Consider the following 26932-nt stretch of genomic DNA (forward strand, 5'->3'; position numbering starts at 1 on the left):
CCTGCTTTTAGAAACCCCAGAAGTGGACTAGAACTGGTGTACAGCTGGCGTTTGTATAGCCGTGAGTTTTATAGAGGAGGCTCCAAGTACCTTGGCATGTACTGGGTAGAGGTCCGCATCTGTTCCACAGAAAAAGCATCCATAACTTCCTCCTGGACTCCTGGTTTTTAATATTCCAGCCGTGGAGCTTTGCTGATGTCCCCCACCAGAAGGAAGGAGTGTTTGTGTGTAGCTCCTGTTTGCTCCATTCATCCAGTGAGTCTAATTGATTATTCCCCGATTCTTCTCGGACGCATCATGCTTGTAAGGTAGTAAAATTTATTTATATAGTGCTTGTCACAGACACAAATTGCTTTACAACAATAAAACATACAACATATAGATAAACAGAAGTGTCCAAGGCATGTGGCCGCAGGTCCGACGATACGACTACAAAATCGATCATTGAACTGCGGCCCAGGGAATCCTGATGCCAGGTGTACATATGGACACTCTTATGCTGGAACATGGTGTTCGTTATGGACAATCCATGACGAGCACAGAAGTCCAATAACAAAACACCATTTGGGTTCAGAGGGGGGGGACCATGCCTCCCAATCACTCCCCTCCAGGTCTCACTGTCATTGCCCACGTGAGCATTGAAGTCCCCCAGCAGAACAATGGAGTCCCCAGAAGGAGCACCCTCCAGCACTCCCTCCAAGGACTCCAGAAAGGGTGGGTACTCTGAACTGCTGTTCGGTGCATAAGCACAGACAACAGTCAGGACCCGCCCCCCCACCCGGAGGCGGAGGGAAACTACCCTTTCATCCACCGGGGTAAACCCCAACGTGCAGGCACCAAGCTGGGGGCTGATGAGAATGCCCACACCTGCTCGGCGCCTCTCACCATGAGCAACTCCAGAGTGGAAGAAGGTCCAGCCCCTCTCGAGGGTTCTGGTTCCTGGTTTTTTAGTTATTTCAAGTACCACATATATCTGGCTATATTTAAATAAACTTTGCTGATAAAGATAAGATTAGAGGAAGATAAGAGGAAGAGCGACGCCAGAAAATTGATCGCTAACGCATGTGCTGCTAGCAAGACGGTGGCTTCAGCTTCCACAGAACAAGCAGATGTTAACAACGTGCTCATTGACAACATGCATGTTTACCTTGAGTCTGATACCAGTGCTTTAAAAATCTCCATACCGGAGGACAAGTTTCGCCGCTCCCTGTCAGCCCAGTTAAATCAACTGCAACCAAAGTGAGACGAGTGGAAGACATGACAAATGGCGCTATCCTCGCCCAGCTTCCCTCTCTCAGCTCATCAACAGCAGGTCGATGGAAAGTTCAGTCAGCAACAACTCTGTGCTGATTGCTGACGTGAAACTGGCAGTCAGGGAAAATTCTCAGCAAATCGCTGGTATGAAAGAGTCCTTGAAGGCAGTTAGTGCTGATATTAAAAGCAAGAAACAGAGAGTTGATTACCGTGAAGCGCTGGTTCAAACTTGTCGTGTAAACGTAGGGAAAACAGTAGCATACGCCGCTGGAATCTCAAACTCTATGGCCTGGAGGAGAATGACCTGCAGAAAGAAATCATTCAGATGTTCCAGGAGCTACTTCCAGAGGCTAAAGCCAAGCTGCCAGACGCCATAGACGTCGTACACCGCTTGGGTCTGAGAAAGCCAGGTACCCAGCAGAGGCATCATCATACGCTTCACCTCCAGATCCCATCGAGATGCTCTATGGCGCGCTGCAAAAGAGTCCAGGTTGCTGAAGAACAAGGACTGAAAACTGGTGGAGGACAGGAAGAAAAGGAAAAAACTGCAGCCCATCGTTGAACAAGCGCGTAAGGATGGCAAGTTAGCCTTCTTCGTGGGTGCTCGTGTCTTTGAGGGGGGAATAGAAGCTTTTCCATCAGAAGACGTCGATGGTGAGACATGAGTACACATACATTTTGGAAACTGTTCATTGTTTGCATTTTCATTTTGCAATTTACTCCGGGTTCAATATATATATATATATATATATATATATATATATATATATATATATATATATATATATATATATATATATATATATATATATATATGTATATGTATATATATGTATATCTCGAAATGGGAAAATAAAAATACTACATGCTGGTTTGAGCAAAGCAAGTCATCTTACATGTGACTAAATTTTTATTACCTTTCCTCATTCTGTATGAAGGTTGTATGGCTGTATGGCTGTCCCACAGATCTGCACAATCAGCTGGTGTCGTATTCTAAACTGCTTTAATGGAAAAGTAATAAACTCTGGCTGTGACAAAAGCAGCCATTATATAATTCTGATTATAGAAATTACTGACGTGACATACATTATTGTTCATGTTCATGGCTTTAACTCACTAACAGAAAATAATGCTTTTTTTTTTTTATAAATTGGAGGAGCAACTTTTGTACTGGCTGGCTGAATTTCCAAATTCTTATATCATCCTAGGCGGAGATTTCAACACTGTTTTAGATAATCATTTGGACAGGATGCCTGTAAGGAACTTGGAACCTAATTCCTATTTAAAAAACCTCATGCATAGTTTTAGTTTAACCGATATATGGAGGGATAATCACTCACAGCAGAAGTTATACACATGGAGTAATAAAGCACAATCAAGGCAATCCTGGACTGACTTCTGGCTCATATCCAAAGATGTAAAAAATGTAGCTGCAAATATTTTACCATTGCCATCATCTGACCATAAAACTATTAAAATTCACTTTCCTTCATTCTCCAGTAACTCCCCTAAATCCTCTTACTGGAAACTGAAAGACACTGAAAGAAGTCATAACTGCAATTAATCAGCTAAAGATGAATAAATGACCTGGAACAGGTGGCTTGACAGCTGAATTTTATCAACATTTTCTTAAAGTCTAGCCCCATTTTTAAATGAAGTTTTTTCTGAGAGTACTACCAGAGGTTCCTTACCCCCTACTTCAACTCAGAGCCTAATAGCACTAATTCCTAAACCCAGGAAAGATTCTCTCTTGTTAGACAACTGGAGTCCCATCTCCTCATTAAATAATTATTATAAAATCTTTACCCTAATACTTGCTAAAAGTTTTAAACCAGCTCTGGACTCAATTATTGATTAAAGCCATCTGGATTTAAACAAAATAGACATATTTCTAATAATGTGAGGTCCTGGATATACTGGATTACTCTGAGCTCATTAAAAGTACAGTTTTATTCTTTTCTTAGACTTTTTAAGGCCTTTGATTCTTTAGAGCATAGTTTTATTATGAAACCCTGGACAAATTTGGATTTGGTCTTTTTTTTTTGCAAATTAGTTCAAACATGGTATACAAATGGAAACAGTTCTATTAAATTAAGCAACGGGACCTCCCCAAGGTTCCCTCTAAGTCCTGGAGTCCCTCTCTCTGTTTCTCCCGCTGCCCAACTTCTTAATTTACACATTAAAAACAGTCCTATTAGAGGAATTAGTATTGCAAGCAGGCAAATTTTGATTCACCAGTTGGCGGATGATACAGCGCTGTTTATTGCTTGACAGAAACCATGAGCCATCAACACTATTCAGTCCTTTTCCAAAGCCTCGGGTCTCACGCTAAATCTAAATAAATGCGAGTTGCTGCCTGTGAATAATTGCTCTACACCTACATTGTGTGATATCCCTGGAAAAGATTCAGTTTTATATCTTAGCATTCATATTACTAAAGATAGACAATCTAGAGCCAAATTGAATTTCTGTCCCCTGATTGATAAAGCTGAAAAAGCTTTTAATCAGTGTGTAGCGTATGATTATTAACGTTAACCTGGAATCCAATGTCGGAGTGACAGTGGGTGTTTTAATTATTAATCTGCTGTGTCCTTAGACAAGCGGATGATCTCGGGGGACCACCCAGCCCTAAATGTGTTATACGGTCAGGCAGGGAATACCGCAATATGACAATGATATTTGTCTAATAACAGATAACCATCAGTCTCAGAATACACTTACTGTCAGTTTTCGTCAGAGGGAACAAATCACTTCTCAAAGATCGGTCTCGCTACCACGACTTCTTAAGATATAACACACTTTATTAAAACCCACACCGGTTAAAATCATCAGGCACAAATGAAATTAATAATGTAAACCAGAAATAGCGTCAGCAAGCATCACATACTGAATTAGCCAAGATGAGAGAGAGAGAGTTATATATATATATATATATATATATATATATATATATATATATATATATATATATATATACATATATATATATATATATATATATATATATATATATATATATATATATATATATATAGAGAGAGAGAGAGAGAGAGAGAGAGAGAGAGAGAGAGAGAGAGAGAGAGAGAGAGAGAGAGTATGGAAGCTCGAGCCGAGCCAACAGCATAAATATAAAATAAAACTATTAAAGGTAAAGTTATGTAAGCAGCTTGCATAACTTACACAACTAGGAAGGCTGGAAAGATGGCAAGTCTAATGAAGTTAACTAAGTATGTCAGGGTAGACTATCAGGCGGATACCGGGGGAATGGATTTAAAAAGGGCAGCTTCTGCTTACTAAGACACCAGCTGGATCGGAGACAGTGGAATAATGGGTCGGCCTTACTTCAGCGCCTTGGTGGTCCAGAACCCGAACCTTGGGTCCAGTGGGCAAGGATTCAGTGGTCGTCCTGATACTTGTCCAAAGGGGACCTCCGCAGAAGTCAGGAGCTCGCCTCGAACTGGTTCGACGTCTGAAGCTGGACCCAACTCCGATTAGAATCCACGGGTGCCGGCAAAGTCCTGGGATCAGCTGGAGCAGTAACGTTCAGGTCGTCCGTACGTTACTGGTTACAGTCTTTGTGGGCCGGGAGAGCAGCTACGATGGTGTGTCAGAAGCAAAAATTGTTCAGCCAGGATTGGATGAGTTTTCTGGTGTTAAGCAGTCGAGCGAGCGAACTTACTTAATAAAAACGAGCACGGCACCAGACGGACAAAAACATGACTAAAGCAAGCATTAAACGAAAACAAAAAAAAACAAGAGAGAAACAAAGAAAACGAGAGAAAAACGAGCAGAAAAAAAGACAAAAGAAGATAAGAGAGGAAGACAAAAGAGAAGTAAGAGCCCGAGTTCCAGAAAGACCCGTAGTTAAATTTGCCGGCGCTCTGGGGCGGACCTTAGATTATCCAATCAGAGCGCAGGGGTCAGGACATGGAGTCTGAAGGTTTGGTCAAAATACTGAGTTCTTGGGGAATTAAACTTAACATTTTTCCAACCTCAAAACATGTCTATAAAATCCATTTATAGACGAGCAGAAGTATGAATGATCCTTATAAACATGAACCTTAAAACAGTTTTGCTGCTGTCAAAAGGGGAAAAGGTTTGTTAACAGGTACAAGACATTTCAACGATGATTTTCACTTTCCACGGACCTGGTGGGTCAAGAAATCATTTCCACACAACAAGTTCTTACTTTGAGTCGGAGTCGTTAATAACAACAGCATATAATGTTAATCACTGGGTATTTAATCAGCCTGAAATGCATATCTCAACCTGTTCGAGGGTGTCTGCTAGATGGCACCATTGCTCCATCCAAGGAATCACAGAAATGAACTAACTTGCTAACTTCTGTGGATTTCACATCTGAAAAACGGTTAAAGTCTTGGATTAATTTAGAAAGGAAGAAGAGTCCATTTATCCAGGTGTACTGAGGATACATCCAGTATCTTATACAGTTTTAGAGTTCAGAGCTTAAAGGTCCTGCTCTGGAATCTGGTCTCTGTGTGCTGTGGATACAGAGGGACCTCCTGGGGTGATGGACAACAGGCTCTTACCAGGGTCCAACTTCAAAAGGGTGCCACAGTCTGTCTGTGTAGACATTTCCTACCAGGAACAAGATAAAACCAGCAGGGTTCCTGGTTTAAAGTGGAGGTCTGGCTACCCAGATTGAGATGGATCTGATTTTTAGGGCTTTCATTGAGCTCTGTTTCGGAGATGTGTGGATGGACTTCCTTTTGAAGCAGAAAGTCCTGAGTTCTTATCTGATTCGGGGGTTAATTCGGCCTTGGGGGTTGCTACAAGTGGTTGCAAAGAGATTTGTCCCTAAAAGGCAGAGTTGTGATCACCAAGACGGAAAGCATCTCTTGTTTAATGCTGCCCAGTCTCGACATGTCAACGACCCTTTCTGCAAATGTATCGATAAGATGTTATATCATTTCTTATGGAAAAACTAAATTCACTACATCCGTAAATCTCTGGTTCTAAATTCATCTAACAAAGGAGGTTTGAACTTCACCCACTTTAATTCTCTCAATTGTACATTCAAAATAAACTGGATCAAACAATATCTAAAAAAGCCCACTTCCATCTGGAACTTCATACCTCATGTTTTTTCACAGTTAGGTGGTCTAAAGTTAATTTTGTTCTGTAAAACACAGAAAATCCCAGTTAAAGTCTCCAACTTCCATCAGCAGGCTCTGTTGGCGTGGGCTTTGCTCTACAAGCACAACTTCTCTCCACAGAAATGTTATTTATGGAACAACTGCAACGTTGTCTAAAGAATAAGTCTCTCTTATGACAACTGGTTCCACAATGGTATTATTTCAGTCAGCTTTTTAACAAAGATGGTCTGCTATACAGTTATTCAGAATTCCTTGCCAAGTATCAGATCCCAGTGACTCCAAAAGAATTCTCCATAGTTTTTATGCTGTGCCGTCTGGCCTCTGTATGTTATTTAGATCTGTCACCAGCTCTCCACCAGTATCAATATCACCTCCAGATCCAACTCAGTGTTGCACCCTTAGAATGAACAGTAGTCCGGCACTTCCTTCTTTGTCTTTATTTTATTATTTTTTCCACATTTCCATGCCACAGATGTACACACACACGTCGGTCCCACGTCTGGAAGCTTTCGCCGGCAACTACAGCCCAGCAATTCTCACCTGAGAACGCTGTGGGCCCCGTATTTAAAGGAAGCTAGGAAGTTGCACACGGGCTTACCCAGTGACTTCCGCTCGCTTCACACCGCTCGCTTCACAATAAAAGCGGCACGCTTGATAAATTGCAATATATATGTACTGTGATTAGAGGTGCACATAGTTAAACGTATACGGGCTGACAACATCAGCTCATGTTAGGTACAATATGTTTTTCTGCATATAAAGGCTCCAATTCCCAAGTTACATCCTTGCTTCAGGCTGAGCGAGTCTCTACTTCTTCTGTTATTTTTTCTGGAATAAACTGGACTCAAACATAGACTGGGAGAAAGTCTGGTCCCTACCCCAGGGGTTTTTATTAACAAACAAAGTGAAAGAAGTCTCATTTAAGTTACTCCACAGATTTTATCCCACAAATGTACATATAAATAAGTTTAAGATAAATGTGGATGTGAAATGCTCTTGTAGTCTCCTGAGACCGTTTCACATTTGTTTTGGTCCTGTCAGTTCACATATAATCTCTGGAAAGAATTTATTCATTTATTATTGCTAATATTCTCCCTGATTTCTCCTTGTACTACAAAGATGTTATACTTGTTTTTTTTAGACCCCGTATGATTAATAATGATGCACTTTTTCCTGTAAATCTAATTTTATTTGTGACCAAACATCACATTCATAAATGCAAGTTTACAAGAAAAACTCCACTGTTTTTGGTGCTAAAGACTGAACTGGAGCAGTATGTCTCAACTATCATTCCAAAGCAAAAAAAAAGTAAGGCTGTTAAAACAGTAAATATTTGCTGAGTTTCAGGTATTTGTTTGAATAACCATATGAAAAATTATCAATAGTAACAAAAATGTATCAATGATAGTATGAATAATCTTGTTTTCTTCTTGTGATGTTTTTATTTTCATTTTTTTTATTTTATGTGTCATTATTATTATTATTATTATTATTATTATTTACATGTTTCCTTATTTTCTCTGTTTGCTGTTCTCATTATATGCATCAATACGTTCTTGTGGATGTATTCATGTATTGATTATTCTCAAAGCTTTAAGGGGGAAGAAAAGGGATCGCGCACGGCGCATACTTCCGGTCTGGCTCCTTTAAAACAAAATCGCCGGAACACAGTTTATCGAACACATTTACTCTTTTACAATAATAATAATAATCAAATGCGGGGTTGAGGAACAAAAAACGGCCTTAACTTTATCATCTCCTGCGCGTTACAATACGGTCACGTGAGCAAAGTGACTGCGCATGCTCGGTATTCTGTTGCTACTCAGTTGTTGTAGTTACGGACATAGACATCACGATGTCTATGATATATACGATGTCTATGGTTACGGAGAGGAACCTGGTGGAAGGATATCTAGCTGTTAGCAGGCTCGGTGAAAGGACAGCGAGCTGTTAGCAGCTGTTAGCAGGTTTGGTGGAAAGACGGCTAGCTGTTAGCAAGTTCGGTGGAAGGATAGCTAGCTGTTAGCAGGCTCGGTGGAAGGATTGCTCGCTGTTAGCAGGCTCGGTGGAAGGATAGCTCACTGGTAGCAGGCTCGGTGGAAGGATAGCTAGCTGTTAGCAGGCTCGGTGATAGGATAGCGAGCTGGTAGCATGCTCGTTGGACGGATAGCTAGCTGTTAGCAGCTGTTAGCAGGCTCAGTGGAAGGACGGCTAGCTGTTAGCAGGCTCGGTGGAAGGACAGCTAGATGTTGGCAGCTGTTAGCAGGCTCGGTGGAAGAATAGCTAGCTGTTAGCAGCTGTTATCAGGCTCGGTGGAAGGATAGCTAGCTGTTAGCAGGCTCGGTGGGAGGATAGCTAGCAGTTAGCAGCTGTTAGCAGGGACGGTGGAAGGATAGCCAGCTGTTAACAGGCTCGGCGGAAGGACGGCTAGCTGTTGGCAGCTGTTATCAGGCTCGGTGGAAGGATAGCTAGCTGTTATCAGGCTCGGTGGAAGGATAGCTAGCTGTTATCAGGCTCGGTGGAAGGATAGCTAGCTGTTAGCAGACGCGGTGGAAGGACGGCTACCTGTTGGCAGCTGTTAGCAGGCTCGGTGGAGGGATAGCTAGCTGTTAGCAGGCTCGGTGGGAGGATAGTTAGCTGTTAGCAGCTGTTAGCAGGCTCGGAGGAAGGATAGCTAGCTGTTAGCAGGCTCGGAGGAAGGATAGCTAGCTGTTAGCAGGCTCGGTGGAAGGACGGCTAGCTGTTGGCAGCTGTTAGCAGGCTCGGTGGAAGGATAGCTAGCTGTTAGCAGGCTCGGTGGGAGGATAGTTAGCTGTTAGCAGCTGTTAGCAGGCTCGGTGGAAGGATAGCTAGCTGTTAGCAGGGTCGGTGGAAGGATAGCTAGCTGTTAGCAGCTGTTAGCAGGCTCTGTGGACGAACAGCGAGCTGTTAGCAGCTGTTAGCAGGTTTGGTGGAAGGACGGCTAGCTGTTAGGAAGTTCGGTGGAAGGATAGCTAGCTGTTAGCAGGCTCGGTGGAAGGATAGCTAGCTGTTAGCAGGCTCGGTGGAAGGATAGCGAGCTGGTGGCAGGCTCGTTGGACGGATAGCTAGCTGTTAGCAGCTGTTAGCAGGCTCGGTGGAAGGATAGCCAGCTGTTAACAGGCTCGGCGGAAAGACGGCTAGCTGTTGGCAGCTGTTAGCAGGCTCGGAGGAAGGATAGCTAGCTGTTAGCAGCTGTTATCAGGCTCGGTGGAAGGATAGCTAGCTGTTAGCAGGCTCGGTGGGAGGATAGCTAGCAGTTAGCAGCTGTTAGCAGGGACGGTGGAAGGATAGCCAGCTGTTAACAGGCTCGGTGGAAGGACGGCTACGTGTTGGCAGCTGTTAGCAGGCTCGGTGGAAGGATAGCTAGCAGTTAGCAGCTGTTAGCAGGGACGGTGGAAGGATAGCCAGCTGTTAACAGGCTCGGCGGAAGGACGGCTAGCTGTTGGCAGCTGTTAGCAGGCTCGGTGGAAGGATAGCTAGCAGTTAGCAGCTGTTAGCAGGCTCGGTGGAAGGACGGCTAGCTGTTGGCAGCTGTTAGCACGCTCGGTGGAAGGATAGCTAGCTGTTAGCAGACGCGGTGGAAGGACGGCTAGCTGTTGGCAGCTGTTAGCAGGCTCGGTGGAAGGATAGCTAGCAGTTAGCAGCTGTTAGCAGGGACGGTGGAAGTATAGCCAGCTGTTAACAGGCTCGGCGGAAGGACGGCTAGCTGTTGGCAGCTGTTAGCAGGCTCGGAGGAAGGATAGCTAGCTGTTAGCAGCTGTTAGCAGGCTCGGTGGGAGGATAGCTAGCAGTTAGCAGCTGTTAGCAGGGACGGTGGAAGGATAGCCAGCTGTTAACAGGCTCGGTGGAAGGATAGCTAGCTGTTAGCAGGCTCGGTGGAAGGACGGCTAGCTCTTGGCAGGTGTTAGCAGGCTCGGTGGAAGGATAGCTAGCTGTTAGCAGGCTCGGTGGGAGGATAGTTAGCTGTTAGCAGGCTCGGTGGAAGATAAACCCAAAGTTCCGGTGGTTGTAGCTTCTTGTTCAGGTCCAGGTCTGGACAAGGTTTATGTGCACCATGCTCACTGAGCCTGTTCAGCCAGCTGCTAGCAGCCGTCGCACCGTCGGGCTTCTGTCGCATTAACTGCAGGTGGAACGTACCTGTTGTTACGTCATTGTGGGCTCGCTTTTATCGACCGGGACCCGGGTACCGTCACGTGACCCGGGTACCAGCACATGACGTTTAGTCCGTTTGGTTCCAGGAGGATCTCAACCTGAAGTCAGTCTGTCTCCATGAGGAGATGCCTGCTGTGGTTGGAGGGAGGAAGGTGATGGAGTCTTCCTCAGAGGACGAGCATGAGTAAGTCCAGATCCCCAGGTCATAAACCTGGATCTGGATCTACCCAGGATCTGTTCTGATCCAGCTTTCTTGACTGTTTCTGTTGCTTTTCCACCAGAGTCCATCCCTACGTCACCTGGAGCGGCCTGAGCCGGACCGTCCCAGTCCTTCTCTTCCTTCCAGATGCTGTGGTCTCCAGGGACCGGAACATCTGCGTTGTTGGAGGTACTGTTCAAAACCAGATGGGACCCAGCGGGTCAGAACAGGACTGATAGACCTTTGTCTTATGTTTGGTTTGTCCAGAACGATATAATCTGGCCTTCAAGATTGTCCGAACGGAGAGCTGCCTGGTGCGGAGAATTCTGAACAGTCATGGATTCCATGAGGTAAAGTCCACCTGGAACCATTCACACCATCCAGTCTGCACCCTGGAAACCACACACCCTTCCAGGGTGCCACTGCTGTTTTCTGGGGTTCTTGCAACTTAAAATGTTCTGTTTTTAAGCAAAGTTGGAAAACATGTTGTGGGTGGAATATTTATTGATGTGTAAGGAGCTATTGATCATACAGGGTTTCTTACATGATTGATGTTGACCGGAAGTAGAAGCACGTGTGACTCCTCACCGCTAGAATGACGGTAAATGTGGTGTAAGTGTGTGAAATGGTGTGTTTCAGGTCCATCCAAACAGTAATGACTTCAACCTGATGTGGACCGGGTCTCACTTGAAGCCCTACGTCCTGCGCAGCCTTCAGGACTTCCAGAAGGTCAACCACTTCCCCAGGTAAGCTGAGAATATGGAGGGAATAACAGTGTCCAAGCTCTCTATAGCTCCCTCCTTGTGTTGGTGCCGTCGGCTTCAAAACTGGAATTTCTTCCTGTTTCCAGGTCATACGAGCTCACCAGGAAGGACCGTCTCTACAGGAACATCCAGAGGATGCAGCAGACTCATGGGTTCAGGAACTTCCACATCATTCCTCAGACCTTCGTTCTACCCTCAGAACTCCAGAGGTTCCACAGTAAGAGATGTCGCCATTATGTCTCCAGGGCAACTCCAGCGTTATGGTAGTTACGTTCAGATAGTCCCGTGGGCTCACCATCTGCAGGAGGAGCCGTAGGGGTCGGGTGCAATGTGAGCTGGGCGGCAGCAAGGGGCGGGGACCCTGGCGGTCCGATCCCCGGCTGCAGAAGCTGGCTCTGGGGACGTGGAACGTCACCTCTCTGGTGGGGAAGGAGCCTGAGCTTGTGCGCGAGGTTGAGCGGTTCCGACTAGATATAGTTGGACTCACCTCGACGCATGGCTTGGGCTCTGGAACCAGTACCCTCGAGAGGGGCTGGACCTTCTTCCACTCTGGAGTTGCTCATGGTGAGAGGCGCCAAGCAGGTGTGGGCATTCTCATCAGCCCCCAGCTTGGTGCCTGCACGTTGGGGTTTACCCCGGTGGATGAAAGGGTAGTTTCCCTCCGCCTCCGGGTGGGGGGACGGGTCCTGACTGTTGTCTGTGCTTATGCACCGAACAGCAGTTCAGAGTACCCACCCTTTCTGGGGTCCTTGGAGGGAGTGCTGGAGGGTGCTCCTTCTGGGGACTCCATTGTTCTGCTGGGGGACTTCAATGCTCACGTGGGCAATGACAGTGAGACCTGGAGGGGAGTGATTGGGGGGCATGGTCCCCCCCCCTCTGAACCCAAATGGTGTTTTGTTATTGGACTTCTGTGCTCGTCATGGATTGTCTATAACGAACACCATGTTCCAGCATAAGAGTGTCCATATGTACACCTGGCATCAGGATTCCCTGGGCCGCAGTTCGATGATGGATTTTGTAGTCGTATCGTCGGACCTGCGGCCACATGCCTTGGACACTCGGGTGAAGAGGGGGGCGGAGCTTCAGCTGATCACCACCTGGTGGTGAGTTGGCTCAGATGGTGGGGGAGGAAGCCGGTCAGATCTGGCAGGCCCAAACGTGTTGTGAGGGTCTGCTGGGAACGTCTGGCTGAGTCCCCTGTCAGAGCGGGCTTCAACTCCCACCTTCAGCAGAGCTTCAACCATGTCCCGAGTGAGGCAGGGGACATTGAGTCCGAATGGGCTGTGTTCCGTGCCTCTATTGCTGAGGCGGCCGGCCGGAGCTGTGGCTGTAAGGTTGTTGGTGCCTGTCGTGGCGGTAATCCCAGGACTCGTTGGTGGACACCAACAGTGAGGGATGCCGTCAAGCTGAAGAAGGAGTCCTATCGGGCCTTCTTGGCCTGTGGGACTCTGGAGGCAGCTGATGGGTACCGGCGGGCTAAGCGGCATGCGGCTTCGGCTGTTGCCGAGGCAAAAACTCGGGCATGGGAGGAGTTCGGCGAGGCCATGGAGAAAGACTTCCGGACGGCTTCGAGGAGATTCTGGTCCACCATCCGGTGGCTCAGGAGGGGGAAGCAGTGCTCCATCAACACTGTGTACAGTGGAGATGGGGAGCTGCTGACCTCAACTCGGGACGTTGTGGGTCGGTGGAGGGAATACTTCGAAGACCTCCTCAATCCTACCAACACGTCTTCCCATGAGGGAGCAGAGCTGGTGGACTCAGGGGTGGACTCTCCTATCTCTGGGGCTGAAGTCGCTGAGGTGGTCAAAAAGCTCCTTGGCGGCAAGGCCCCGGGGGTGGATGAGATCCGCTCGGAGTTCCTTAAGGCTCTGGATGCTGTGGGGCTGTCCTGGCTGACACGCCTCTGCAGCATCGCGTGGACATCGGGGACAGTACCGCTGGATTGGCAGACTGGGGTGGTGGTCCCCCTTTTTAAGAAGGGGGACCGGAGGGTGTGTTCCAATTACAGGGGAATCACACTCCTCAGCCTCCCTGGTAAGGTCTATTCAGGGGTCCTGGAGAGGAGGGTCCGCCGGATAGTCGAATCCCGGATTGAGGAGGAGCAGTGTGGTTTTCGTCCTGGTCGCGGAACAGTGGACCAGCTCTATACCCTCTTTGGGGTCCTGGGGGGGGCATGGGAGTTTGCCCAACCAGTCTACATGTTCTTTGTGGACCTGGAGAAGGCGTTCGACCGTGTCCCCCGGGGGCTCCTGTGGGGGGTACTCTGGGAGTATGGGGTACCGGACCCCCTTGTACGGGCTGTCCGGTCCCTGTACGACAGCTGTCAGAGCTTGGTCTGCATTGCCAGCAGTAAGTCGGATCCGTTTCCAGTGAGGGTTGGACTCCGCCAAGGCTGCCCTTTATCACCGATTCTGTTCATAACTTATATGGACAGAATTTCTAGGCGCAGCCGGGGTGTTGAGGGGATCCGGCTTGGTGGTCTCAGGATTGGGTCTCTGCTTTTTGCGGATGACGTGGTCCTGTTGGCTTCATCTGGTCGTGATCTCCAGCTCTCACTTGAGCGATTCGCGGCCGAGTGTGAAGCGGCTGGGATGAGAATCAGCACCTCAAAATCTGTTCACGAGAGAGGGAAGGATGGAGCGCGAGATCGACAGACGGATCGGTGCGGCGTCTGCAGTAATGCGGACTCTGCGCCGGTCTGTCGTGGTGAAGGAGGAGCTGAGCCAGAAGGTGAAGCTCTCGATTTACCAGTCGATCTACGTTCCTACCCTCACCTATGGTCATGAGCTGTGGGTCGTGACCGAAAGAAGGAGATCTCGTATACAGGCGGCTGAAATGAGTTTCCTCCGCAGGGTGGCCGGGCTCTCCCTTAGAGATAGGGTGAGGAGCTCGGTCATCCGGGAGGAGATCAGAGTAGAGCCGCTGCTCCTCCGCATCGAAAGGAACCAGTTGAGGTGGCTCGGGCATCTGGTCAGGATGCCTCCTGGACCTCCCTGGTGAGGTGTTCCAGGCACGTCCCTCTGGGAGGAGACCCTGGGGAAGACCCAGGACACGCTGGAGGGATTATATCTCTCGGCTGGCCTGGGAACGCCTCGGGATCCCCCCCGCAGAGTTGGCAAATGTGGCTGGGGAGAGGGAAGTCTGGGCTTCCCTGCTTAGGCTGCTGCCCCCACGACCCGACCCCGGATAAGTGGCAGAAGATGGATGGATGGATAAATGAGAAACAAACAGAAATGAGAAAACCAGCTGCTGTTAGTGAATAAACCTGCAGACGACTCGGTGACTGTGTCACATGCAGAACATACAGAGTGGTTCAGAGAAGATCATGCCAGTGTGACCCCTCCCACACAAAGGCAAGAGGCACGCCAGGAGGACCCCCGAGACCCGGGCCACCAGCACACGCGTACACACACACACACACACACATCGCATCCACACTTCTTCCTTAAACACATCCTATCCACCCATTCTCTTACACCCACTCAGACTCACACTCTCCTACCCCCGTGCCCCCACTCACATACTCCCCTATACACACAAACACGCCTCATAACACCCCCCCCACACACACACACACACACAAGGTCCCCCTACATACACTTTAACATGCACCCCCCTACTAAGACCCCATTCACACACTCCCTTCTTTATACTCACACACCCCCTCACACACACATCCCTGCTCCCTCTATAATCACCCATTCTTCCATACACACACACCCCACTCTACACACACACACACACACACCTCCCTACACCCCTCTATCCACATTCACAGTCCTCATTGTACACCCACCCCATCACTCCCCCGTACCACCAACATAACCCCACATACACACCCCCACCCATCTGCATACCCCCCCCCTCCCCCTATCCCAGCGGCCACCCACTTTCCTAAATTCTTTCACCCTGATCCCCCCACCCCCCCTCTACTCTAACATTCGTTCACCACTTCATCCATTGGCTCATGCACGCCCTCACCTTTCTTTCCCAACGTGTCCCCTGTGAGATACCCCCCGGGGAAGCAGGGGATAGGAGGGCCCCGATCAGGGCCCCACAACTACCCCCCACCCCTGTCAACGCCCCCCCACCACTCCACACATGCAGCCGATCCAGCACCACCCAGAGCCAGCAGCAGTCCCACCCCCGCCAGGCTAGCCCAGACCCAGGCCCCCTGAACAGCACCACTCCCCCGCCCAAACCCCCCCGGCACAGCCCCGGAAATAGGGGCGTGGCAGGACCCCATTGTCACCCCCTCCCTCCCAGCTTATGAATGATTGTGAAGTGTGTGTTGTTTGCAACTAAAACTGGGAAGAAGTAGCATCATCATGTTGGGAGCGGGACCACCAAAGCAGCCCCGCCCACCGCACACTGCATGGCCCCCCCCCCAAAATATGTCCCTGTGTTGTCAGTGTGTGTTTTTTGTGTTATGTTGACTAAGTGTAAATAAAACTGGGAGGTGAACCGATGCTGGGTGCAGCGATGGAGACCACCTTGATGGCCTCTCTCACCATCCAGATCAACGTGTCCACCTCCCAACGCCCTGCCTGTGTGGTGGAAGAAGGGAAGGAGGGGGGTCCGGGGATTTAGGTCCCGAGGGAAGCGCCCCTCCCTCAAGAAGACGAGCCACCTGCGGCACGAGGCACGTCCCCCATTCCCGGGGCCCCCGAAGGCCAGGACAGGCCAAGGGCAGCTGCCCCAACAACCAGGGCCCTCAGCAACCCCAACAAAGGAGCCGCCACCGGCCCCAGAAGGCACCAACGAACCACATGCAGAAGTGGGGGGGGGGGGGGCAAAGAAGAGGAGGGGCGGGAGAAGGAGAGACAGACCAAGGGCCCACCGCCCCCACACCCCTAGGAGACGCCCCCACCCAGAGACACGTTGCATTCCCTCCTCCTTTACACACCAACACATTCACACCCCCTCACCATCAGCCTGGTATACACACACATCTACACACCTACAGACCCACACATCTACACACACACACACACACACCTGCAGACCCACACACACACCTACAGACCCACACATCTACACACATCTACACACCTACAGACCCACACATCTACACACACATCTACACACCTACAGACCCACACATCTACACACACACACACACACACCTGCAGACCCACACACACACCTACAGACCCACACATCTACACACACACACACACACACCTGCAGACCCACACACACACCTACAGACCCACACATCTACACACACATCTACACACCTACAGACCCACACATCTACACACACATCTACACACCTACAGACCCACACATCTACACACACACACCTGCAGACCCACACACACACCTACAGACCCACACATCTACACACACACACACACACCTGCAGACCCACACACACACCTACAGACCCACACATCTACACACACACACACCTACAGACCCACACATCTACACACACACACACACACATCTACACACCTACAGACCCACACATCTACACACACACACACACACATCTACACACCTACAGACCCACACATCTACACACACACATCTACACACACACACCTACACACACACACACACACACCTACAGACCCACACATCTACACACACACACACACACACACACACCTACAGACCCACACATCTACACACACACACACCACCCACTCCCTCATCCACACCCCCACCCCCCCACACAATCATGTCCTATCACACTCCCTCATACGTACCCCCCCTACACCCCACACACTCATGTACTTTCGGACTCCCCTAAACCCCCACCCCTACACCCCCACACATACATGCCTCAACACACTCCCACATACACGCACCCCTACCCCCCATACATTCATGTACCACTACACTCCTCCATACACACCCCATATATACACAGGCACCCCCCCATCCTCAACTATCTTGGGCCCGGGTCCCTCTGCCGGGCACCAGGGCACGGACCCGCCCCCACTGCAGCGGCAGGTCCAGGTCAGCCCAACCCCCCCACGGCAGGGCCGACCCCCGATCCCCGAGAAGCAGGGGACAGCCCCGGGCACCAGAGCCCAGGACCCGCACCCCGCCCCCCCACAGCGGCACGGCCACCCGTCACGGAGCCAATACCCGCCGATCCAGCCCCCGCCAGCGACCTCGCCCCACCGCCAAAAGGCAACTCCAACCATTGATCAACCCAAGGCCTCCCGCCAGGTCTGGAAACCTAGCCCCCCCAGTAATGAAGCAGCCAAGATCCCCGTCCAGGGGTCCACCCCAGACCCATAGCCACCTGAGCCACCCAGCCACTCCCCAGCCCCGAGCGGGATGAGGTCACACCCCCCCCCTACACTAAGTGATGGAGCTGATCACAGGAGACCAGAGAGAGAGTGAAATCCAACTGACTGATCCTTTGAGGAGGCAGACATCATTTCCATGCTGATGTAATCTAATAACAGATTTCTAAACTGCTGGATACACAGATTCTGTTTGCTTTTCCAGTTCACAAGGATAGTTTTCTTTGCGATGCACAGGCTGCTGAGGATTGGTTTTGCTAAATTAAACCCTGTTATTTTCACCTAAGTGACTCAAGAGGCCCAGTTTGGGGTTTGCAGGGATATTACATTTAAACCAGTCAGACAGATCTTTACATACCTGGAGCCAGAATCTCTGGACAGGTGGACAAGACCATAAGGCATGGTAGTAGCTGTCAATCATGTTGTCAGTACAGTGTGAACAGATATGTGAGTGTAACAGACCCATCTTGAACATCCTGTGTCCCGTATAATGAGTTCTGTGTAGAATTTTGAATTGTATTAATTGCATGTTTGAATTCTTAGTCATTCTGAATGTGTTTGAGCAGATTTGTGACCATTCATTTTGATTGAAGTTACTGGATAAGTCTGCTTCCCATTTAGAAGTTGGGAGAGAGATGGAATCTTCTAGCTTCAATAGTAATCTGTATATTTTGGATCGGAGCTTCGGGGCCTTAAGATTTAGGAATTCTGCAGCCCTGATAGGTAACTGTAAGTTTAGTTGATCAGTGGTGTATTTCTTACTTATGATAGATTTAAGTTGGTGGTATTCTAAGAATTTGGTGCTGCTGAATTCATACCGTGAAGAAATTGCATCAAATGGCAGAAAGTTTCCATTTTCTACTATATGTTCTAACTGCTTTACTCCTTTATTCTTCCACCGAGGGAAGTTTATCATCTTTCTGTTTTGCAGGAAGTCAGGATTGTTCCAGATGGGTGTGAGCTTACATGGAATAAGCGCAGACTTGGTTACTTTCAGGAATTCCCACCAAGCCGTTAAACTGGAGCTGATGTTAATGCTTTTGAAACACTTATATGACTTGACAGTTGAGCTGATGAATGGTAAATCAGAGATGACTAAGTCTTCACACAATGCTTGCTCAACATCCTGCCATGGCTCATCCAAAGAACTTGGATTAAGCCACTTGGAGATGCATTGCAGCCTATTACATAAGAAATATTGATTAAAATTTGGCAGGTCCAACCCACCTCTGTCTTTGGTCTGTTGTAAAGTTTTTAGACTAATGGCTTGTTTCTCCAGAGAAATCTGGATATGTGGGAGTCTAGTGATTTAAACCAAGTGGAGGATGGTCTGATGGGAACCATTGAGAAAAGGTAATTAACTTTTGGTAAAACCATCATTTTAACAGTGGAAACCCTCCCCATAAGTGATATGGGCAAGCGGTTCCACCTTGAGAGGTCATCCTCCACTGTTTTTATTAGCTGATCATGATTTAACTTTATTAGTTCGGTTAGTCTGGGAGATATTATTATACCTAAATAACTAATATTTCCTGACTGTATAGTGGTGTTAGATATGTTTTTAAAGTCACAGTTAATGGGCATTGCTGTAGTCTTTAACCAGTTAATAGAAGAGTCTGATATTGAAGAGAATTTATTAATTAGTGTGATTGTTTGAGAAAGTGTTGTTTGTGAGTTGTGAAGGAAAAGTAAAACGTCATCTGTGTAAAGACTAATTTTATGTTCAATATTTTTAGCTTGAATTCCTTTGATTTCTGGGTTTTGTCTTATGGCAGCTGCCAGGGGTTCGATAAAAACGGCAAAGAGTGATGGAGAAAGTGGGCAGCCCTGTCTGGTGCCTCTCTGTAAGCAGAAGTTTGGAGAAGTTTGATCATTAGTCTTCACACATAGATTAGGTTTGCTGTATAATATTTTTATCCAGTCAATAAATGATGACCCAAACCCAAATTCTTTTAAAGTTGCAAATAAAAGTTTCCGGTTTACACGGTCAAATGCTTTTTCTGCATCTAAAGATATAACTGTGGACTTCAGATTGTGTAGAGTTGAATAATCTATTATGTTAATTAATCTGCGCATGTTAGTGTAGGAATGTCTACCTTTTATAAAGCCTGTTTGATCAGCGTGAATAATGGAAGGGGTTATTTTCTCTATCCTTCTGGCTAGAGCTTTGCTGATTATTTTGAGATCTACGTTTATTAATGAAATTGGACGATAACTGGATGGGAGTGTAGGGTCCTTTCCTGGTTTTAATAGGACTGAAATATTCGCCAAGTTCATATTGGAGGGTATTTTTTGCTTTTCCTTTATTTCTGAAACCATGCTGTAAAAGGTTGGAGCCAGTGTGGTCCAGAATTCTTTGTAGAATTCAGCTGGATAACCATCTGGACCTGGTGCTTTATTATTTGGCATACGGTGGAGAGCTTCATACTATTTCATTTCGATCAAAGTTAGCTCTGCTTAGAAAGTTTGGTTGAAATTACTTTCCAAATGGATATTTTACAAAAACTCTTTCATAAAAACGGTATGAATGTTACATGAGCATCATAACAGCACATTCCAGCTCCTAATGAGAAGGCAAATAAGTACAAATGATTTTACATATTGATAGAACAACACTTCCTGATTAAAAAGTGAGGTTAGAAGACCTCTGCAGGTGATTTTCTTATTGCGCTTCTGGGCTTTTAGAAAGACATACAATTTGTTACATTGAAAATAAATTGCTACATAATGACATCTTGTTATGGTGAGATAAACATGTATTTGCCTGACTATTGTGATCAGAAGTATTTTTGACTAAAAAATATAGACCATGATGAGATCTTTTTGTTATATTTTAAAAAAGTTTTATTTTAAATACGGTTACTTTTCGGGCTGGGCAATTAATCAATTTAATCGATTAATTCCGATTTTCTTTTTTTGAGGATTTATTTTGATGAAAATCTGGACTTTATTTTGCCCCGCCAGCACCATTTGGGTTTCTGTACTTTTTAGCGACGTCAGCGCACTCCCACTGGTTTCCCACAAAAACGCATAAACAGAACAACATGGCAGCTAGCAACGAACAACAAGTGCCCCCTCTGCGTTTCCATTACAATTTTTTGCTAATAAAACGATATTTGTAAGTTTCGACAAACAACAATTGTGATTTGCGGATGTTTCTGTTGAACAATGTTTAGGAAAATCTTGTTTCTCTTGTGTGATTTTAGAAAAATTGCGGTTAATGCAAAGTGGGCACTTAATTTAATTTAATTAATTAACTTAACGTTATTTTAGGGTTTTCTACTTGCTGTGGAGAATTTACTTCGGAATGTCGAAGCTTTTCTCCCTCACTTTTTTTTTTCTTTCAAAAACTCTGAAATTTGCTGTTGTTTATTCCACGCTGTGCCATCTTTACTGGGAATTAACTGGTCACGTCTCCCCATGTCACGTCTGGGGACACCTAAATGCAAAAAAAGTGTTTTATTACACTTTTGCGAGATATCAAAATGTCTAAAAAAAAAACCACCTCTTGAGATTGTAAAAACTTTTTTTTCGCAATATTTGAGACTTTATTTAAAATGTTGGTGTTTTCATTAGTGGGTTTTATTATGATATTTAGTTTTTGCGCAGTTCTAGGTGTAATGGAAACGCAGGGTTTTCAGTGTGGGAGGGGGCATTGTCACATGCCACAGGGGTCTGAAGCCAGATGCAGTTGACAGGCTTGTCTTTCTTGCCAAAATGTGTAAATTAAACAACAAACAGCAAGAATGTAAGAATACATGTATGTTAGATTAACATTCAGGGATTTTTTTAAAAATAGTTTTTTTTATCAAAGAGATCAGTTTTCTCCAAACACACATGCTAAGTGTAAAGAAACATTCTTTTTTTTTTTTTTACCTCATTGTCAATGTGGGAAATTGTTTTGGTTATTTAATGTAAAAATACTCTAAAAGGAATCACTATGTTTCTTCCAGGAGGAGGCACTTTTATTTATTATTTTTAAGTTTTTATTTTAGAATAAAGTTACACAAGTGAAATGAGGCCTATTAAATGTATGATCAAAAGTGGAAACTCAAACATTTGTTTGTTGTTTCTTATAATGTTTACAGTGGCATCCCCTGCATCTCTTTTTACAATCTTGTGTAACAGCTTGTTTATTTGCACTTCCTATTCAGGTAAACTCCTAGGCTGACTGCAATAAAAGGATTTTGAAAAAGAATAATTTTTAATGTTTGTCATTTTTTTTTTCTTTACAGTAGGGGGGAAAATATCTATTAAAATGGGAAATCGGTTTTGGTTTTAAAAAATCTGAGATTTTATTTTTCTGTCATATCACCCAGCCCTAGTTGATTTTTTTTCATGGTGATGTTGACATTTGCATGGAATTGCTCTCCTCTCGTGTGTTCTCAAACTAACGTGTCCCGTCACCCTCAGGCTGCTCGGCTAAGGACGGCGGTCCGTGGATCATTAAACCTGTGGCGTCCTCCAGAGGACGAGGCATCTACCTAGTCAGTAATGTAAGTCAGGTTTCTCTGAGGCTTGGTTTTCATTGCAGCAGGGACCAAATCGAGACATTAATGAAGGGACCAGTCCGAAACATCGGGGTTGGTACCAGCCTGAGATATTACCGTACGGACGAGTCCGAGACATCGAGGTAGGGATCAATCCGAGACATTTATAATGGGACCAGTCCGAGACATCGTGGTTGGGACCAGTCAAGACATCGCGGTAGGGACCAGTCCGAGACATCGCGGTACGGACCAGTGCGAGACATCGCGGCCGGGAACAGTGCGAGACATCGCGGGTAGGGACCAGTGCGAGACATCGCGGGTAGGGACCAGTGCGAGACATCGCGGGTAGGGACCAGTGTGAGACATCGCGGCCGGGACCAGTGCGAGACATCGCGGCCGGGGACCAGTGCGAGACATCGCGGCCGGGGACCAGTGCGAGACATCGCGGCCGGGGACCAGTGCGAGACATCGCGGCCGGGGACCAGTGCGAGACATCGCGGCCGGGGACCAGTGCGAGACATCGCGGCCGGGGACCAGTGCGAGACATCGCGGCCGGGGACCAGTGCGAGACATCGCGGCCGGGGACCAGTGCGAGACATCGCGGCCGGGGACCAGTGCGAGACATCGCGGGTAGGGACCAGTGCGAGACATAGCAGTTGGGACCGGTGCGAGACATCAATGAAGCAACCAGTCCATGACATTGCGATAGGGACCAGTCCGAGACATCGATGCAGGGACCAGTTCAAGACATTGCGTTAAGGACAAGTCTGAGACATAAAAGAAGAGACCAATCCGAGACATTGTGGTAGGGACCAATCCGAGACATTAAGATGGGAACTAGTCCGAGACATCGCGATAGGGACCAGTCCGAGACATTGCGATCGGGACCAGTCCGAGACATTGCGATCGGGACCAGTCCGAGACATTGCGATCGGGACCATTCCGAGACATTGCGATCGGGACCAGTCCGAGACATTGCGATCGGGACCAGTCCGAGACATCAATGAAGGCGAGACATGGCGGCAAGTACCAGTCTAAGACATGACCTTAGGGACCAGTCCGAGAGATTAAGGAGGAGACCGGTCTTAGACATCGCGGTAGGGACCTGTCCAGACATTGCGATCGGGACTAGTCCGAGACATCGCGGTAGGGACCAGTCCGAGACATCGCGGTAGGGACCAGTCCGAGACATCGCGGTAGGGACCAGTCCGAGACATCGCGGTAGGGACCAGTCCGAAACATCATGGTGGGGACCAGCACAAGACATTGCAATAGGGACCAGTCCAGACATTGCGATCGGGACCAGTCCGAGACATTGCGATAGGGACCAGTCCAGACATTGCGATAGGGACCAGTCCAGACATTGCGATAGGGACCAGTCCGAGACATTGCGATAGGGACCAGTCCAGACATTGCGATAGGGACCAGTCCGAGACATTGCGATAGGGACCAGTCCGAGACATTGCGATAGGGACCAGTCCAGACATTGCGGGTAGGGACCAGTCCAGACATTGCGGGTAGGGACCAGTCCAGACATTGCGATAGGGACCAGTCCAGACATTGCGATAGGGACCAGTCCAGACATTGCGATAGGGACCAGTCCGAGACATTAAGATGGGAACTAGTCCGAGACATCGCGATAGGGACCAGTCCGAGACATTGCGATCGGGACCAGTCCGAGACATTGCGATCGGGACCAGTCCGAGACATTGCGATCGGGACCATTCCGAGACATTGCGATCGGGACCAGTCCGAGACATTGCGATCGGGACCAGTCCGAGACATCAATGAAGGCGAGACATGGCGGCAAGTACCAGTCTAAGACATGACCTTAGGGACCAGTCCGAGAGATTAAGGAGGAGACCGGTCTTAGACATCGCGGTAGGGACCTGTCCAGACATTGCGATCGGGACTAGTCCGAGACATCGCGGTAGGGACCAGTCCGAGACATCGCGGTAGGGACCAGTCCGAGACATCGCGGTAGGGACCAGTCCGAAACATCATGGTGGGGACCAGCACAAGACATTGCAATAGGGACCAGTCCAGACATTGCGATCGGGACCAGTCCGAGACATTGCGATAGGGACCAGTCCAGACATTGCGATAGGGACCAGTCCAGACATTGCGATAGGGACCAGTCCGAGACATTGCGATAGGGACCAGTCCAGACATTGCGATAGGGACCAGTCCGAGACATTGCGATAGGGACCAGTCCAGACATTGCGGGTAGGGACCAGTCCAGACATTGCGGGTAGGGACCAGTCCAGACATTGCGATAGGGACCAGTCCAGACATTGCGATAGGGACCAGTCCAGACATTGCGATAGGGACCAGTCCGAGACATTGCGATAGGGACCAGTCCGAGACATTGCGATAGGGACCAGTCCGAGACATTGCGATAGGGACCAGTCCAGACATTGCGGGTAGGGACCAGTCCAGACATTGCGATAGGGACCAGTCCAGACATTGCGATAGGGACCAGTCCAGACATTGCGATAGGGACCAGTCCGAGACATTGCGATAGGGACCAGTCCGAGACATTGCGATAGGGACCAGTCCGAGACATTGCGATAGGGACCAGTCCAGACATTGCGGGTAGGGACCAGTCCAGACATTGCGGGTAGGGACCAGTCCAGACATTGCGATAGGGACCAGTCCAGACATTGCGATAGGGACCAGTCCAGACATTGCGATAGGGACCAGTCCAGACATTGCGATAGGGACCAGTCCAGACATTGCGATAGGGACCAGTCCAGACATTGCGATAGGGACCAGTCCAGACATTGCGATAGGGACCAGTCCGACACATTGCGATAGGGACCAGTCCGACACATTGCGATAGGGACCAGTCCAGACATTGCGATAGGGACCAGTCCGAGACATTGCGATAGGGACCAGTCCGAGACATTGCGATAGGGACCAGTCCAGACATTGCGATAGGGACCAGTCCAGACATTGCGATAGGGACCAGTCCAGACATTGCGATAGGGACCAGTCCAGACATTGCGATAGGGACCAGTGCGAGACATTGCGATAGGGACCAGTGCGAGACATTGCGATAAGGACCAGTGCGAGACATCGCGGGTAGGGACCAGTGCGAGACATCGCGGGTAGGGACCAGTGCGAGACATCGCGGGTAGGGACCAGTGCGAGACATCGCGGGTAGGGACCAGTGCGAGACATCGCGGGTAGGGACCAGTGCGAGACATAGCAGTTGGGACCAGTGCGAGACATAGCAGTTGGGACCAGTGCGAGACATAGCAGTTGGGACCAGTGCGAGACATCGCGGGTAGGGACCAGTGCGAGACATCGCGTTAAGGACAAGTCTGAGACATAAAAGAAGAGACCAATCCGAGACATTGTGGTAGGGAGCAATCAAAGACATCAAGATGGGAACTAGTCCGAGACATCGCGATAGGGACCAGTCCGAGACATCAATGAAGGCGAGACATTGCGGCAAGTACCAGTCTAAGACATGACCTTAGAGACCAGTCCGAGAGATTAAGGAGGAGACCGGTCTTAGACATCGCGGTAGGGACCTGTCCAGACATTGCGATCAGGACTAGTCCGAGACATCGCGGGTAGGGACCAGTGCGAGACATCGCGGGTAGGGACCAGTGCGAGACATAGCAGTTGGGACCAGTGCGAGACATCAATGAAGCAACCAGTCCATGACATTGCGATAGGGACCAGTCCGAGACATCGATGCAGGGACCAGTTCAAGACATTGCGTTAAGGACAAGTCTGAGACATAAAAGAAGAGACCAATCCGAGACATTGTGGTAGGGACCAATCAAAGACATCAAGATGGGAACTAGTCCGAGACATCGCGATAGGGACCAGTCCGAGACATCAATGAAGGCGAGACATGGCGGCAAGTACCAGTCTAAGACATGACCTTAGGGACCAGTCCGAGAGATTAAGGAGGAGACCGGTCTTAGACATCGCGGTAGGGACCTGTCCAGACATTGCGATCGGGACTAGTCCGAGACATCGCGGTAGGGACCAGTCCGAGACATCGCGGTAGGGACCAGTCCGAGACATCGCGGTAGGGACCAGTCCGAGACATCGCGGTAGGGACCAGTCCGAGACATCGCGGTAGGGACCAGTCCGAAACATCATGGTGGGGACCAGCACAAGACATTGCAATAGGGACCAGTCCAGACATTGCGATAGGGACCAGTCCAGACATTGCGATAGGGACCAGTCCAGACATTGCGATCGGGACCAGTCCGAGACATTGCGATCGGGACCAGTCCGAGACATTGCGATCGGGACCAGTCCGAGACATTGCGATCGGGACCAGTCCGAGACATTGCGATCGGGACCAGTCCGAGACATTGCGATAGGGACCAGTCCGAGACATTGCGATAGGGACCAGTCCGAGACATTGCGATTGGGACCAGTCCGAGACATTGCGATTGGGACCAGTCCGAGACATTGCGATAGGGACCAGTCCAGACATTGCGATAGGGACCAGTCCAGACATTGCGACAGGGACCAGTCCAGACATTGCGATAGGGACCAGTCCGAGACATTGCGATAGGGACCAGTCCGAGACATTGCGATAGGGACCAGTCCGAGACATTGCGATAGGGACCAGTCCGAGACATTGCGATAGGGACCAGTCCGAGACATTGCGATAGGGACCAGTCCAGACATTGCGATA

The 26932-nt window shown here is 48.4% G+C and overlaps 1 protein-coding gene across 3 annotated transcripts in view; it reads left to right on the forward strand.

Moving 5' to 3' along the window:
* The first annotated feature begins 8206 nt into the window (after window positions 1-8206).
* The window catches only part of ttll5 (tubulin tyrosine ligase-like family, member 5), an 80200-nt gene continuing 61474 nt past the window's right edge, over window positions 8207-26932 (forward strand). For all 3 annotated transcript variants that reach the window (XM_079254248.1, XM_079254249.1, XM_079254250.1), the window contains exons 1-6: window positions 8207-10728; window positions 10826-10932; window positions 11011-11093; window positions 11383-11489; window positions 11594-11724; window positions 22187-22269. In XM_079254248.1, the coding sequence (XP_079110374.1) occupies window positions 10670-10728; window positions 10826-10932; window positions 11011-11093; window positions 11383-11489; window positions 11594-11724; window positions 22187-22269 (570 nt within the window). In that variant the 5' untranslated portion in view covers window positions 8207-10669. The remainder of the gene's footprint in view (window positions 10729-10825; window positions 10933-11010; window positions 11094-11382; window positions 11490-11593; window positions 11725-22186; window positions 22270-26932) is intronic.

This window comes from Telmatherina bonti (assembly GCF_933228915.1).
Source record: "Telmatherina bonti genome assembly, chromosome: 15".
Taxonomy (NCBI): Eukaryota; Metazoa; Chordata; class Actinopteri; order Atheriniformes; family Telmatherinidae; genus Telmatherina; species Telmatherina bonti.